The sequence below is a fragment of the Oryctolagus cuniculus genome, chromosome 1, assembly GCF_964237555.1.
Source record: "Oryctolagus cuniculus chromosome 1, mOryCun1.1, whole genome shotgun sequence".
NCBI lineage: Eukaryota > Metazoa > Chordata > Mammalia > Lagomorpha > Leporidae > Oryctolagus > Oryctolagus cuniculus.
In genome coordinates, this window is record NC_091432.1 from 235,605,649 (window position 1) to 235,620,638 (window position 14,990).

At 69.4% G+C, this 14,990-nt stretch overlaps 1 protein-coding gene across 10 annotated transcripts in view; it reads right to left on the reverse strand.

Moving 5' to 3' along the window:
- SARDH (sarcosine dehydrogenase) overlaps nt 1-14,990 on the reverse strand; it is a 45,242-nt gene that overhangs the window by 18,163 nt on the left and 12,089 nt on the right. For all 10 annotated transcript variants that reach the window (XM_070066663.1, XM_070066644.1, XM_070066666.1 and 7 more), the window contains exons 12-17: nt 12,930-13,071; nt 12,119-12,202; nt 10,503-10,616; nt 7,273-7,411; nt 5,721-5,834; nt 1,136-1,283 (exon numbers count right to left, since the gene is read on the reverse strand). In XM_070066663.1, coding sequence (XP_069922764.1) covers nt 1,136-1,283; nt 5,721-5,834; nt 7,273-7,411; nt 10,503-10,616; nt 12,119-12,202; nt 12,930-13,071 — 741 coding nt within the window. The remainder of the gene's footprint in view (nt 1-1,135; nt 1,284-5,720; nt 5,835-7,272; nt 7,412-10,502; nt 10,617-12,118; nt 12,203-12,929; nt 13,072-14,990) is intronic.

Consider the following 14,990-nt stretch of genomic DNA (forward strand, 5'->3'; position numbering starts at 1 on the left):
TTCATCGACAACCAACAGCCGAGAGCAGCCCAGAGGGCATCCCCAGGACGGGAGCCCTGGCCAGGGCTGTGCCTCCCGTCGGCGCCCACGCTCCAAAGCATGGCCGGCGGGACCTTCCGAAGCGCACACCTGCCCGGGGGCCTGGTGCCTCACTCGCTTCTGAGCACCCGAGGGTGTTCGCAGGGCCCTGATTCCTCAGGGGTGGGGAGCAGGGCTCAGTAGCTACTTACGGGCGGCTGCCCCGCCCACACACCCATCACTGCAGGAGGAGCCTGTGACCACTGAGAGATGCCGGCCCAGAGATGACCTGGAGACCCCGGGGCCCCTCCCCGGACCCAGGAGTCCTGATGGGGCTTCCCCATGACGCTCCGTCTGGTCCACACGCTGGGGGTGACAGGCAGTGCCCCCCCGCCACGGGGTCCACACAGAGCTCAGCGTCGCATACGGAAGACACGAGTCTAAGGAGCACGGGCAGGCGTCCCTCCCCGACGCCGCTCCCAAAGCAGTCGCAAACCCAGAGACGACCCCCGTGCCCGGTGCAGGGGTGAGGGCTCCGGGCGGACACTGCCCCTCCCCCCAAGGGACCTGAGCACCCGGGGAGGGGGCCTGGAGCCCATTCCCCGCGGGTGCAGAGGGCGCCCGTGCTTCCCTGCGCGGCATCTTGGGGTTCGCAACAGCCACTGACGTGGGATGTCCCACCCAGGTCGGGAAGTGGCTCTGCCCGGGCTCCCGCTGGGGTCCGGGTGCGCCCAGGGGCCGGCCCCCCCTCACCTGGCTGGGCCCTGGACGCTGACCAGGCCCAGGTCCGCCGGGCCCCCCTCACCTGTCTGGGCCCTGGACGCTGACCAGGCCCAGGTCTGCCGGGCCCCCCTCACCTGGCTGGGCCCTGGACGCTGACCAGGCCCAGGTCTGCCGGGCCCCCCTCACCTGGCTGGGCCCTGGACGCTGACCAGGCCCAGGTCCGCCGGGCCCCCCTCACCTGGCTGGGCCCTGGACGCTGACCAGGCCCAGGTCCGCCGGGCCCCCCTCACCTGGCTGGGCCCTGGACGCTGACCAGGCCCAGGTCCGCCGGGCCCCCCTCACCTGGCTGGGCCCTGGACGCTGACCAGGCCCAGGTCCGCCGGGCCCCCCTCACCTGGCTGGGCCCTGGATGCTGATCAGGCCCAGGTCCGCGGAGCCGTCGACGAGCTGGCAGCGCAGCTTCTGGTCCTGCAGCACGGTGGTGATGTGGGACCAGTTGTGCTGGGCCACGGCCCCGCCCACGGCCAGGTAGTAGCCATGCCCTGGAAGACACGTACCCGGCCTCAGCCCAGAGCTCCAGGGGCCTCCAGCTGAGAAAACGAAGGACCTTTCTCTGGAAGGGAGCCCTGGACTCCCAGCCGGGCACCGGGGGACAGCTGGGGGGGCCCGAGGGCTGCCCGTGCCGGGAGGAGCGGGCGCTGCCTCCACAGCCCGAATGGGCGGCCCTAGACGACCACTCTTCCCCGACAACCTCGACGGCCCCACCGGCCCTCACTTGGCCCCGGTGTCCCCAGCCACAGCTGTCCGTGCGTCCTGCCCTGGCCACACAGGACAGGCCGGGCCAGGCTGCGTCGGGTCTCGGGCAACAGCCCCGCAGCCCCTCCCTGGAGGCTGACCCACCCTCGCCGCGGGGGTCAGAAATGACCGACGTGCAGGCGGTTGCCACTGGTTGGGAGAGGGACCCCGTCTGCTGGCTCCAGGGCCGTGAGGCGCCCACTGGGCCACACTGCCAGCCCAGGGCAGAGGCCCGGCCGTCCACCTTCCCACCTGTCCTTCAGGGCTCAACAAACCCACGGAGGCGCAGTGACTGTCACTCACCCGTGCCTGGGGTGGGCCGGGACCCCCTGAATCCCTCTGGGGGGTGGGGGGTGGGGGTGGGGCTGCTTTAGACCTCCTCTCCCCGACCGCCGCCCCCTCTCGTGAATTCCCACAGGGCTCCCCACTTGGCAGCACCGCTCCCTGGGCAAGTCCCTGAGCCTCAGTTTCTCCATCTGTGCAATGGGACTGCAGCCGGGACCCTCAACACTCAGACCCTCCCCTGGCCACACTCGGACCCTCCCCCGCCCCAGAAGTCCTGCAGCAGGAGGGGCAGCCAGACACCTACCTGGGCACCCCCACACACACCAGGAGGCCGGGCAAGGGGGGGCAGACGGGGCTGGGCCCTGCCTCCCTCTGCCTCACCCCCGCAGCAGGTCTCCGTCTTTACCACCTTACACCCCTGTCCAGGCGGGCCCTGGGGCCTCCTGCCCTTGTCACCATGTCCTGTGTGCTCTCTGCTCCCCCAGGCCCATCCCTGCACACACAGCCCGAAGTCCACAGCTTCCAGGAAGCCCTCCTGGGCCGACAGCTCCCAACCCTTGTCACTCAGGCTGCGCCCTGGTGTCACCACGGCCCCCACCTCCCCCTCCCACTGTGTCCCAAGAGGCCCCGGCCCAGCCACAGCCTCCCAGGCTGGGAAGTTCCACCTGTGCCCTTACTGCCCCAGCCTCCCCCGTCACGCCCCAACCCCTCCGCCCAGCCCTCAACTGCCTGGCAAAACCATCCCCGTCAGCCCTGCCGCCCCTCGCGGCTGCCCGAGGGCCCTGCCCTCTCAGCTCTGATCCTGGGCCAGGCACCGGCCCCCCGGGACCCTCACCCTCCCGGCTGCCTCTGCAGAACCTGAGCTGACCCCCCATGACACAGCACGAACACCACCTCCTCCAGGAAGTCCTCCTGCCCCACCCCAACTCCACACAGCAGCTCAGAGGCCCGTGCCCTCGACGGTGCCCGGGAACCGCCGGCCAGTTCCTCCTCCAGTCTCCCTGCGGCCAGGGTGGCCTCCTGCATGGAGGCTCCGGACCCCGAGGGTCGGCAGGAGGGCCTGATGTCCCGTCCACACAGGCCTTACCTCTCTGCAGCTGTCTGTCCATCCGTAAAATGGGCAGAACCACAACACCGGCCCGCAGGGCAGAGGACGGGTTCCACAGGACAAAAGCCCACCAGGCACCAGCCGGACCAGCACGGCCCCGCCTCACACGTGGAATGCGCAGGCACAGGAGCCCAGAGGAGCCGAGGGCCGGGGACACGGGCTTGGGACAGCGTCCCAGCTGCCCCACGCACACGTGTGTGCACACACACATGCAAGCACACATGCATGCATACCCGTGCACACGTGTGTGCACACATATGCATACCCATGCACACGTGTGTGCACACACACACATGCACAACACACCACACTGCACAGGCACGCACATGCATGCGTACCCACACACACGTGTGCACACACACATACACACGTGCATGCACAACACACACTACAAGGCACGCACACACATGCATACCCACACACGTGTGTGCACACACATCATATACATACATGAACACATGCCATACGTGTGCTCACACATGTGCACTTACATCATGTATGCACGCACATGCACACATAAACACGCACACGGGGTTCATGCGTGCCGTGATCCTCAGCCCCCGCCCCGTGCAGCCCGGCCCTCAGCGCCTGGTGGGTGGGGCTGAGTCCCTGACCTGCAGGCTCCACGCAGCGCCTCTGGTCAGCTCCCTGAGAGCAAAGCCCCAGGGCCCGGCCTGCAGCGCGCGGTCAGGGGAGGGGCCCAGGACCCAGCTCCCTCGCGGCCCAGTGTGGAGTGGGAGCCGGGCTGGGGACCGTACGCTGAATGTCTGGTGTGGCCAGTGTCTCCTGGGAACACGTATGTCCCTTGTATGTAAAATGAGGACCACTTAAAACAACAACACTGATACTGCCATGGGCATGACCTTGACCACAGGTCACCACACAGTCTCGATCCAACGGCAACTGGATAACACACGTAACAAACATACATGTAATGAATAGAGCGCAGTGCAACACACGTGTAATGGGCACATGTGTGACAGATTCGTGTGTAACATGCACGTGTGTAATAACTACAGACGTGCACCCACTGAAGACCTGGGGCAGTGCGTGTGACAGGTGTGATGGACACGTGTGACAACACCGGTGCGTGCCCAATGAGCTGGTGCAATGCACGCAGCACAGGCAACAAACACGTGTGTGCCGCCTCACGCGCACACCTCACGGAAAGCACACTCGTCACAGGAATGACACGGCTTGGAGAGGAAGCAGCGGCCGCTGCCTCCCCTCGGCGAGGGCGTCCCAGGACCCCCAAGCCCACCCCCCACCACGCGCTCAGCTGCTCCCTAGACCTCGGCTCCAGGAATCCCCGGCGTGACCAAGAGGGGCGCAGCGCACGGCAGGGCCCCCCAGCACCCCTGTTCCCTACAGCACCCACAGGTCACCACGCCGGGCAGTGCCCCGCCCTGGGCCAGGGCTCAGGGGCCGGCGTCCCCACTGGGGCCCCTCGTTCTGTGCCCCCAGCCGGACTTGCTCTCCAGGCCTGCGGCTGTGGGCTGGGCCTGCACCTGCTCCCCCCACCCCTGGGGGCTGAAGGCTGGATCAGCCCTTCTCCCACTGTCCCCGGCTGACCACCTCCCAGGCCCTTATGGACGCCGACCCCACACGCCGCCAGTGTCCACTCAGGCCCCAAGGCTGAGACAGCGCCTCCTCCAGGAAGCCTTCCTCATCCTAGGTCAGCGGCTTCCTACGGCCTCCCACAATGCCCTGTTCACCGCCACCTGCCCCGTCCAGCCAGGGTGAAGGGTCTCCTGCCGCACCCGCCAGCCCGCCTCCTCGCCTCCATCCCGGCCCAGGTCTGCCTGCTGGGTGAAGGCCCAGGAAACGATTGTGGGATGAAGGAAGGAACAAAGCACCAATGAATGCAGTCCGTGCTCCGCTAAGCCCCGCCTTCCTCAGCCTCCATGTCACGTGGCAGGAGGGAGGTGGCCCAAGCACGCACAGGAGGGCCCTCAGCCACGCTGACCACCTCGTGCCCACGGGACCCGGGAGCACCGGGCAAGCCCGTGGCCCTGCTGCTGTGACCGGACACCGCCCACCGGCCTCTGCCGCCCCTCCTGCCGTGCCCCTCACCCCCTCGGCCCCACGGCTGGTTTGCTCCCTCACACCAGGAACACGGTTCCACGGGCCAGGGCCTTCCCTGTGGGCTCCTCGCCGCATCCCCAGTGCCTCACACCGGGCCGGCACACGGCAGGAGCACAGGAACCCACTCCCAAGCCTCATCCTGCCCGAGCCCACCGAGGCCCGCCGGGTTTCTGAACGCCGCACCCTCCTCCTGCGGAGACCCCTGCCCCCGGCGGCACAGGGAGCGAACCTGAGGACCCAGCCCTCAGAGGTGGGATCGGCACTCGCCACCTCTTCCCCCCCTCCCCGGGTGGGGGGCACAGCACCAGGGATGGGATGGTTCCTGCGTGAGCCGAGGAACGGGACCAGGGAGGCCTGGCTTCCGTAACCAGCAGTGGCGGAATGCGAGCAGGATGGAAGGGCGCAGAGGGTGGGCAGGGGTCCAGCTGATAGCGGCGTCCCACAGGAGGCGAGGACCCCCGAGTGGGAGGCTCGGCCCAACTCCTGGCTCTCCCTGGCCCGGGCACGCCCGCGGTACACAGACGCAGTCCCCGTGTGCTTGGAGGGCCAGTGCCGCAGCCTGGACAAAGCCTGCACGTAGCCGGACGAGCCCCAGTCTCCCAGCCGCTGAGCGGGGCAGGCAACGACAGGACTGCCGTGGCACTCCGCCGGGCCCAGCCGCCATCAGCCCCAGGCCAGGGCTCCCACCCGCCGCAGCACCTCTTACCTTCAAAGGCCGGGGCCAGCGGGGAGGCCTCGGAGCCGGGGGCCAGGCAGCTGACGGTCAGGTCGCTCTCAGTGCCGCCTCGGGCGTTCAGCATGCAGGTGTACACGGTGGAGCCTGGGGGGGCGGGGGGGCTCCGTCTGTGCTGGCCCCAGAGCCCGGGGAAGCCCCAGCGGGAGGTGACCTCAAGGGGGCCCAGCGAGGGCAGTGACGGGCAGGCCGTCCCTCAGTGGTCACGGGGGGAGGAACACTGCAAAGCCTTGCTTGCCCCCCTCCCCCGCCCTGGGAAGGGTCCGGAGCTTCATCCTCGCTCCCTCTGGGGCCCGCAGCACCGCGCGGGTCAGGCAGGAGGCTCCCCGGGCCTGGGAGGGGCAGATGACCTCAGCGGCTGGAGGGCACTGGCGGGCACCTGAGCAAGGTGGGGGCGCACGGGCTGCCTGGCAGGGTGGACAGTGCCACGGGGGTCTCCCCAAAGGACACACTGAGGTCCCAACCATGGACCTGCGAGCCCGGCCCTCACCACGGACCCTGTGTGACACCTGGCACCCTGTGTCACTGGGACCTGTGAGCGCAGCCCTCCCTGGGGACCCCATGTGTCACCTGGTCAGGATGAGGACATCAGGCTGGCACCCACCCAGTGTGGCCCCATCTCAGGGGAAGGGGAAACACGGGGAGCAGCAGGCGCCCGAGGCAGGGACTGGGGCCGGAGCGTGGGACACCAGGCTCCCAGAGCCGCCCGAGGCAGGGAGGGCCCTGACCGAGGCTCGGGGGAGCTGGGCGCTCACCTGACCTTGGCCCCTGGACTGTGAGACAGCGCATCGCCGCTGTTCTGAGCCACCCGGTCCCTGGGGGTGGGGTGGAGGTGGGGGTGGGGCGCCCAGGACAAACTGATACGGAAAAGCCGTCTCCTGTTCAACCAGAGTCCCGCCTCTACCTGACCCCAGCAACCCCACCTGGGGAGAGCACGGGGGGGGGGGGGGGGGGAGGCACAGAGGGGCCGGGCGCCAGGAGACGGGAGGGAGGCCACGGCCACACAGAGGGGCCAGGCGCCAGGAGACGGGAGGGAGGCCACGGCGCCAGGAGAAGGGAGGGAGGCCACGGCCACACAGAGAGGCCGGGCGCCAGGAGACAGGAGGGAGGCCACGGCCACACAGAGGGGCCGGGCAGCAGGAGACGGGAGGGAGGCCACGGCCACACAGAGGGGCCGGGCAGCAGGAGACGGGAGGGAGGCCACGGCCACACAGAGGGGCCGGGCAGCAGGAGACGGGAGGGAGGCCACGGCCACATAGAGGGGCCGGGCGCCAGGAGACAGGAGGGAGGCCACGGCCACACAGCCTTCCTGGAACAGGCTGTTCCAGGGAGGAGGAGGAGGAGGAGGAGGAGGAGGAAGGCCCTGGGGCCGGGGGCTGGGGAGGGCGGGCAGCACGCTCAGGTCCCGTCACGCGCGTCACCCACGGGGTCAGGGCCGGCCTCCCCGCATCGCAGGCCTGCACCGTGTGGGGGCCCGCCCGGCACAGAAGCGCCGGCAGAGCCAGGCCAGACTTCCCGGGCGTACCTGGCGGCCGGCGGACGTCGGCAGAGAAGAGCCAGTCGGCAGCCTTCGCGGCGTCCGGCCCCAGCAGGAAGAACTTCCCGAAGTAGGACATGTCGAAGACGGCGGCGGCGCCGCGGCAGGCCAGGCACTCCTCCCTGATCTGGAACGTCCCGGGGGGGGGGGGCTGGGAGGCTCTCCCCTCCTCCCCACGCACCTGCACCTGCCCACACCCTGCCGGCCCAGGAGCACACACAGGCCTCTGCTGTCCAGGGCGGCCCCCCGCTCTCGCGAGTGAGGTCCGAGAAGGCCCAAGGGGCCGAGGTCAAACCCAGGACCCTCTCCAGTCACGGCGGGGCTCAACCAGAGATCAGTGGCAAAGGGAAACTTGGGGCCGGCACTGTGGCACAGCGGGTAAAGCCACCACCCGTGGTGCCGGCATCCCACATGGGCGCCGGTTCAAGCCCCGGCTGCTCCACTTCTGATCCAGCTCTCTGCTGTGGCCTGGGAAGGCAGTGGAGGATGGTCCAGGTCCTTGGGCCCCTGCACCCGCGTGGGAGACCTGGATGGAGCTCCTGGCTCCTGGCTTCAGATCAGCACAGCTCTGGCTGTTGTGGCCATTTAAGGAGTGAACCAGTGGATGGAAGACCCCTCTCCCTCTCTCTCCTTCTCTCTCTCTCTCTCTCTCTCTCTCTCTCTCTCTGCCTTTCAAATAAACAAACAGATCTCACAAAAAGAGAGGAGAAACAAAAGAATGAAACAGATGCAGCCAAGCGTTTGCCAAAACCCAGCTGTCGGAGAGACGCCCAGGCCAGGAGGGGACGGCCTCGCCCGAGGACGGGCCCCGCACCCCACGGCCGCCCTGAGGCCTCTCGACCGGGCACTGCCAGCCTCGCCTGTCCCCTCTCGGCTCCTCCCCGTGGGTGCCCAGGGCCTTCTGCTGGCCACTCCCACGTGGGCTCACGCAGGGCAGCTGCTGCGGAGCAGGGAGCCACCCGACGTCTCCACGGACAACAGAGCGCGACGTGGCCGCCACCACCAAGGAGCGGCTGCTGTGTGCTGCAGCCTCCTCCCCTCCCCTCCTGACCTCCCCTCCTGACCTCCCCTCCCCTCCCCTCCTGACCTCCCCTCCCCTCCCCTCCCCTCCCGACCTCCCCTCCCCTCCTGACCTGTCCTCCCTCCTGACCTCCCTTCCCCTCCCCTCACCTCCCCTCCTGACCTGTCTCCCATCCCCTCCTGACCTGTCCCCCATCCCCTCCTGACCTGTCCTCCCCTCCCCTCCCTCCCCTCCCCTCCTGACCTCCCTTCCCCTCCCCTCCCCTCCTGACCTCCCTTCCCCTCCCCTCCCTCCCTTCCCCTCCCTCCCCTCCCCTCCTGACCTCCCTTCCCCTCCCCTCCCCTCCTGACCTGTCCTCCCCTCCCCTCCCTCCCCTCCCCTCCTGACCTCCCCTCCTGACCTGTTCTCCCCTCCCCTCCCTCCCCTCCCCTCCCCTCCTGACCTCCCCTCCTGACCTGTCCTCCCCTCCCCTCCCTCCCCTCCCCTCCTGACCTGTCCTCCCTCCTGACTTCCCTTCCCTTCCCCTCCCCTCCCCTCTCCTCCTGACCTGTCCCCCATCCCCTCCTGACCTGTCCTCCCTCCCAACCTGTCCCCCCTCCTGACCTGTCCTCCCCTCCCCTCCCCTCCTGACCTCCCTTCCCTTCCCCTCCCCTCCCCTCCCCTCCTGTCCTGTCCCCCTCCCCTCCTGACCTGTCCCCCCTCCTGACCTGTCCTCCCCTCCCCTCCTGACCTGTCCCCCCTCCTGACCTCCCTTCCCCTCACCTCACCTCCCCTCCTGACCTGTCCCCCATCCCCTCCTGACCTGTCCTCCCTCCCGACCTGTCCTGCCTGCGTGGAGATCCACGGCAGCCCTGGGCAGAAGCCAGGGGGCAGCTCAGCAGGGACACGGGAGGAGGGGGCAGCTCAGCGGGGACACGGGAGGAGGAGGAGGGGCAGCTCAGCGGGGACACGGGGAGGAGGGGGCAGCTCAGCGGGGACATGGTGGGCAGACGCCATGGGGGCAGCAGCTGGGTGGGGGCTCCGTCCAGCCGTCCACAGGGTGCCCCGCAGGACTGCCCATGGTGCAGAGCCCCAGCCCCACGTGGCACTGCGGGCTGGTGGGGTGCATGCAGGCAGCCATGGTGACAGCACCTAACGGGGGACGCTGGCCCCAGCTGTGACCCCGCCTCACCCCGGGGGCAGCCTCCAGCCGCTCCCCAGACACCGCCTCCTCCCTGGCACTCCCATGGTGCCGGGCACCTTTGCTGACGACTGTACGCGCAGACAACCCCAAAACAGCCTCCTGGGGCCGGCGCACGTCTCCTCGGGCTGGGACGTGGCCAACACCAGGAACACGAACGTGTTCTCGCCTTAGGGCTGTCTCTGGCGTGCTGTGGGGGCGGCGCGAAGCTCTGCCAAGTTGGCATCTCCCCCCAAGCAGCCTCATCCTCCAGGGCCAGGAGTGCCACGGCATTGGCAGCCGTGGGGGTGGAGGCGCCAGACGGGGCCCCTGCACGCCCGGGCACAGCGCCGGGGACTCGGGCACGAGGCGGGCCCTGGAAGCCCCGCGGCCATCGCCCATGATAGACACTTTGCCTCGGGGCGAGCTTAGGGGCACAGAAAGCGGCAGCTTTCCCAGGGCCAGTGGCTGGGTTTGCAGGGAGACAGATGTCGCGGCCGCCACTGCTGGACACAAACTCCCCCAGCGTCACCGGGGCACCAGGTCGGCCTTGCTGCCCACCCCAGGGCACCAGGTGCCCTTCGCGATGCCACCCTGGGCTCGGCCAGGCCTGGCTCTACTCAGGGCATGCCAAGGCCTCAGCTCCTCCGAGGCCGACACACCGCCGGGGGCCGTCTACACTGTGCCCGGAGCAGCCTCCCCGGCCCACTTTGGAGGCAGAGGGGCAGCGGGCAGGCCCTGAGGTCAGCTTTGGGCTCACCTCATCCTGGACCCCTGGAGCTGCAGGCCACGGCCCCCAGTGCCTTGCCGAGCCCTACATGGGCCCCCACCCGAGAGCAGGAAAGAGGGCGGCTCGGGGCGGGGCACACCCAGGCCCACCTCCCTCACGTGCACGGCCCCCTCCCCAGAGGCCTGAAGCCATCACGCTTGCCCTGGGGTCCAACTGCAGGCAACACCCTGGCAGAGGGCGGTGTCTCCTCTCACCCAGCCGGTGCCCGTGGACTGCCGAGGACGGAGGGAGGCAGGTGGGCCTCTTACCACGTCGTGGTGGGGCGGGAAGTCGAAGGTGTACTCTTGCGCCAGCAGCCTGCCGTAGGCGTGATCCCCGTGTGCCTGGTGTCCGTAGGCCCCGTAGTAGTCATAGTCGAGGACCTGGGACGACGAGAGCTCATGGCAGGTGCCATGCCAGGTCCGTCAGGGACAACGCGGAACGGGCCAGGCCAGAGCTGCCCCCTCCCCGCCTCCAGCAGGTGCGGTGCAGGTAGTGCACCACGGACGCCTCCCTCACAGCGCGGCTGGGGCCGAGCGCCGGGACCCGGCTGGCCCAGGGGCAGGGAGCAGCAGCTGGGAGCCCGAGGTGGGGACCAATGGGTGACGTGGAGCTGCGGCGGGCCTGGGGGCCAGAGCCAAGGCTCAAAGCCAGGGCAGGGGGAGGAAGGCGGGGACGTGGCTCACTGATGAAGGCACGAGGAGGGGCCACCGAGGACTCGGTGCCTGCTCTAGGGGAGCCCCGCTGGGAGCACCTCACACTCCCAATGAGGGTGCCCCTCCCTCGGAGAGAGCCTGGGGCACAGGTGCTTAAACCTTGCCTGGGCCACAGCTGGACAGAGCCCGGTGAGCGTCAGCGTGGGCTCCCGGGGCTGGCCTCTCCGCCTGCTGATACCCTGCCCCCACCTTCCTAACTGCAAGTGTGAACAGGGCACAGAAACCTGTCACCTCCCAGAGCCCCCAGCCCCACCCACCAGAACCCACCTCCTTCTCACAGGTAAGAGCCCAGGCGAGGCTGCGGCTCCCTGAGGCCACAGGGACCCGGGGCCCAGGGACCTTCCCAGCATCTCTGCCTGGAGCCTCCTCCCCGCCTGGGCCAGGCACAGCTCCCCTGGCCCTGAGATCCCAGTCGGCACAGCCCACAGCCCAGCTGTGGTGTCACAGACTAGGGCGCATGTCTCCCAGGCTCCTGGAGCCCCCGATGGCTCCCAGGTGGGGTTTGCGGCAAAGCCTGTCCATCTTGGGACCAACGGTGCGCTCCTGAGCCCCTCTGTCATCTCCTCCCTGGCCTCCAGGGGGAAGGGGCTATAGGGCCAGACCCAGATGGCCGCGACGGGCTGCGACCACAGGGGCCAGCAGGAGGGGCGGTGACCGACACGGCTCTGGGGATGCCGTGTCCACAGCCGAGGCCCCGTTTCCTCGTGCCGGCTCCCCGTTCCCGTACTGAGGCCTGGACCGCGTCACGGGATACAGGTTGCCATGGAGATGCAGAGGAGACTGGGGCACACAGCCTCTGTGGAAGCTGGGATCAGAGGTGACCCTGGCCTGGCCCGAAGCCTCCTGCTGCCCCCAGGGCCGCTGCGGCCTGCACAGTGGGACCCGGGTCCCGGGAGGGGCAGGGAGAGCTGGGAGCGTCCCAGAGGCCAGGACGTGCGAATCTCGCTGGGCAAACTGAATACAGTGGTGCACACACCCTCCTACGAACCAACCTCCCATGGACAAACTAACATCGGGGCTGCCAAGAACACAGGCAGAGGACACAAGATCGGCTCCAGATCTGGCCTGCACCTGGGGCGGGAGCAGACTGTAGGGGTAAGGCTGCTGGGGGGGCATGTTGGGGTGGCCAGGGGGCTGGGCTCATGAGCAGCATGGGCAGGCCCACTCACCGGAGCTGTCCCTTGGGGGCTGAACCATCCCGGCCGCTCCCAGCCATGCCGCTCCTGGAACACGCAGCCCTGGGCGAGGAGCTCCTGGGTGCAGGGACAGCGGGCACAGTTCACAGGCAGCCGGAGCCCAACACGGGGCAAGAGGGCAGACGGCTCGGAGCCAGGAGCCCAGCCCAGGCTGCCCGACTCCCCACCTGCAGATCGGCCCCCTGCTATGAGCTCCGTCGTGCCCCCCAGCCCCGTGCACAGGGGGATGTCCCGGGGAGGACATCGGACACAGGGGTTCAGCGAAGCCACAGGAGCGGGCTCCTGGTCACACGGGGCTGCCGTCCTTCCCGTGGGCACAGAGGGGACAGTGGTGCCACCCCACAGAGCGAGGACAGCGTGAAGGCGGCCATCCACAAGCCAGGAGGGCCTTCGGTAGGGCCCCACTTGCCCGGCACAGTGTCCAGAGCCCCACGAAGCCCCCCCCAGCCTGTGGTCCCCTGGCCCGGCAGCCCAGGAGCCCCCGCGACGCCACCCCTGGGTGAACACCCAAGGAGAGGGGAGAGCAAAGGAGGGCCAGAGAGCAACGTCCCAGGGCCCCGGTCCAGACAGGCCTGCTGCAGCCCTCGCTGCCCTCCGCGGGGCACCCGCCGCCCAGGACCCGGCCTCAGCTGCAGGTGTGCCTGGGCACAGGCTGGCTCCACCCCCACACGGCCCCCACCCCGAGCACAGCGCCTGGCTCATGGGACGCTCCCCGAGGACGCTCCCTGCACGTCCGCCCCTCCCGCCCCAGGGGCCCTGGGCAGGCGCCCATCGGGGGCTGCACCTCGTGCAGGGGGGCCCGCCTCATGTTGCGGCCAGCCAGCGGCTCGTCGTGGGGGAAGACGACCGAGTAGTTCTTGGCGTAGGACTCGTGGCTGCGTTCGCGCACCCAGCGGCTGTGGTCCGTGAGCGAGTGATGGAAGCGCCTGCGGCGGAGGGGCAGGGTCAGCTGATGGGGATGGGGTCCTCCCAGGGCTCGCATGGGGCCGGACGCCCGGGGACCACAGCCCTGGGGGAGCTCAGCTCTCCCCGTTTGCCACCCCCACCCCGAGGCCGTCAGGGGCCGTGAGCGGGCGGCGCTGGCACAGGTCGAGCCCAGGGCTCAGGCTCCCTCCCGTCACGCTGCCGCCTAGGCTGAGCCAAGGCCCTAGGACAGACCCCCATCTTGTGTGCCTCTGGGGGTCAGTTGCCGTCCAGCCCCCAGGCCAGAAAGGGCGTGGCTGGGGGGAGGGGCGGCGTCAGCCGATCAGGGACAGGGTCTCCCAGGGCTCCCATCCGGCTGGACGCCCAGCTGGACAGTCAAGCAGCCACTACAGTACACTGTGGGTACAACCCCAACCCAGGGCCCCACTACTCCCTGCCGGGACAAGAGGCCCCCAGCCTCATCGGCAGCCCAGCGCCTCCCCTGCCCTCACCCCTCCCCGGCCCATCTGTCCTCAGAGCAGCCACAGCACCCGGGCCGTGCAGACGCCGGCTGGGGTCTCACTGCCCTGGGCTCTCCCCGCCTCAGCCTCCCCATATGCCCCTCCTGCCCCTGCACCTGCGGGGTGTCACTCACCCACAAAGCCCACCTCCCACCTGCCCTTCCTTCCTCCCGGGCTGTGGCCGCAGTGACGCCTGTCACGGGCTCTAACTGGTTCCCAGCCTGCACACAACCGCGGCTTCAATTCCGGGCAGGCGGGGACAGAGTGCCCGGTGAGAATCTGGCCACTAGGCAGCTCCTAACGGCCGTTGTATCAGCAGCCATCCTGGCCGGGGCCGTGGGGGCCGCAGAGTCCCTCTGCGTTAGTCCTCCAAGCCACCTCGTGCCCAGGGCCCATCTCCCAGCAAGGAAACCCGGGCGTGGTGGGGCCCCACAGCGAGGCCACGGCAGAGCCAGGCGTCCTGGGTGGCTGAGCAGCCCTGCGCCAGCCGTGGAGGAGCCAGGAGCGGCGCGTGCCGGTGCAGAGTGTGGGAAACAGGGCCAGCTAGGGAGGGCCCGAGCCGTGCAGGGAAGGGGCTGGGAGGTGCCCCTGGCTGTGGATCCACTTCCAGGGCAGCCTCCCGCCTCGACAGGGGAGCCGAGGGCACACGGTGGCCCGCCCAGCTCAGCGCATGGCTGGGCAGGCCCGTATGGCCCGCGACCCCCAGACAAGGGGCCTGCAGCTAGGGCTGGGCCGGGGCCACCCTGCTTATCCGGATCCCAAGGACCTGCAGGTGCTGGGGGAGGCGTCCACACAGGGGCCTCAGGTGCACGCTGCGGGGGGGTCACCTCCCCCAGTGCACAGTGGATAGACTGAGGCCGAGCCACGCGGCTGACAGCGTGGGGCCGGGGTGACAAGCCCACCACCCCTGCCGGGGGAGGCAGCTGCCATGCTCCGAGCTCGTCCCGTGTCTAACCGGGTGCTCTGGGAGTTAACAGGGCAGTAGACCCAGGAAAACCGGCTCAGGGGAGCCGCATCGTGGGTGCCCCCTCCCCGGTTCTCCCCGCAGTATTCTGGGGACTCCCTGAGCCCCTCCCTCATCTGCCCGCTACTTCCTGCAGGGTCTCCGTCACGTCTCTGCCCCTGGCTCAGGTCCATGGAGGCCAGAGCCACTCGCCCTGTGGAATCTGCCCGGGTTAGGGCACAGTGGGAGCCGCCCTCCTGGCCTGCACGTGCCAGGGCCATGGGGGCACTGGGGCACCCCAGCCCCGCCCCTGCTGCCGGCACCGTGGCCCCCGTTTCTACACCAGTGCGTCCCCTGCCAGCCCACTCACTGCTCCCAGAGCTCCAGGGACGGCCACTGTGACCCGGAGCGACAGGAGACCACCAGGCACCGGGCCAGTGAGATTCCGGGGCTGCCGGGCTCTGAGCCACGGCACACA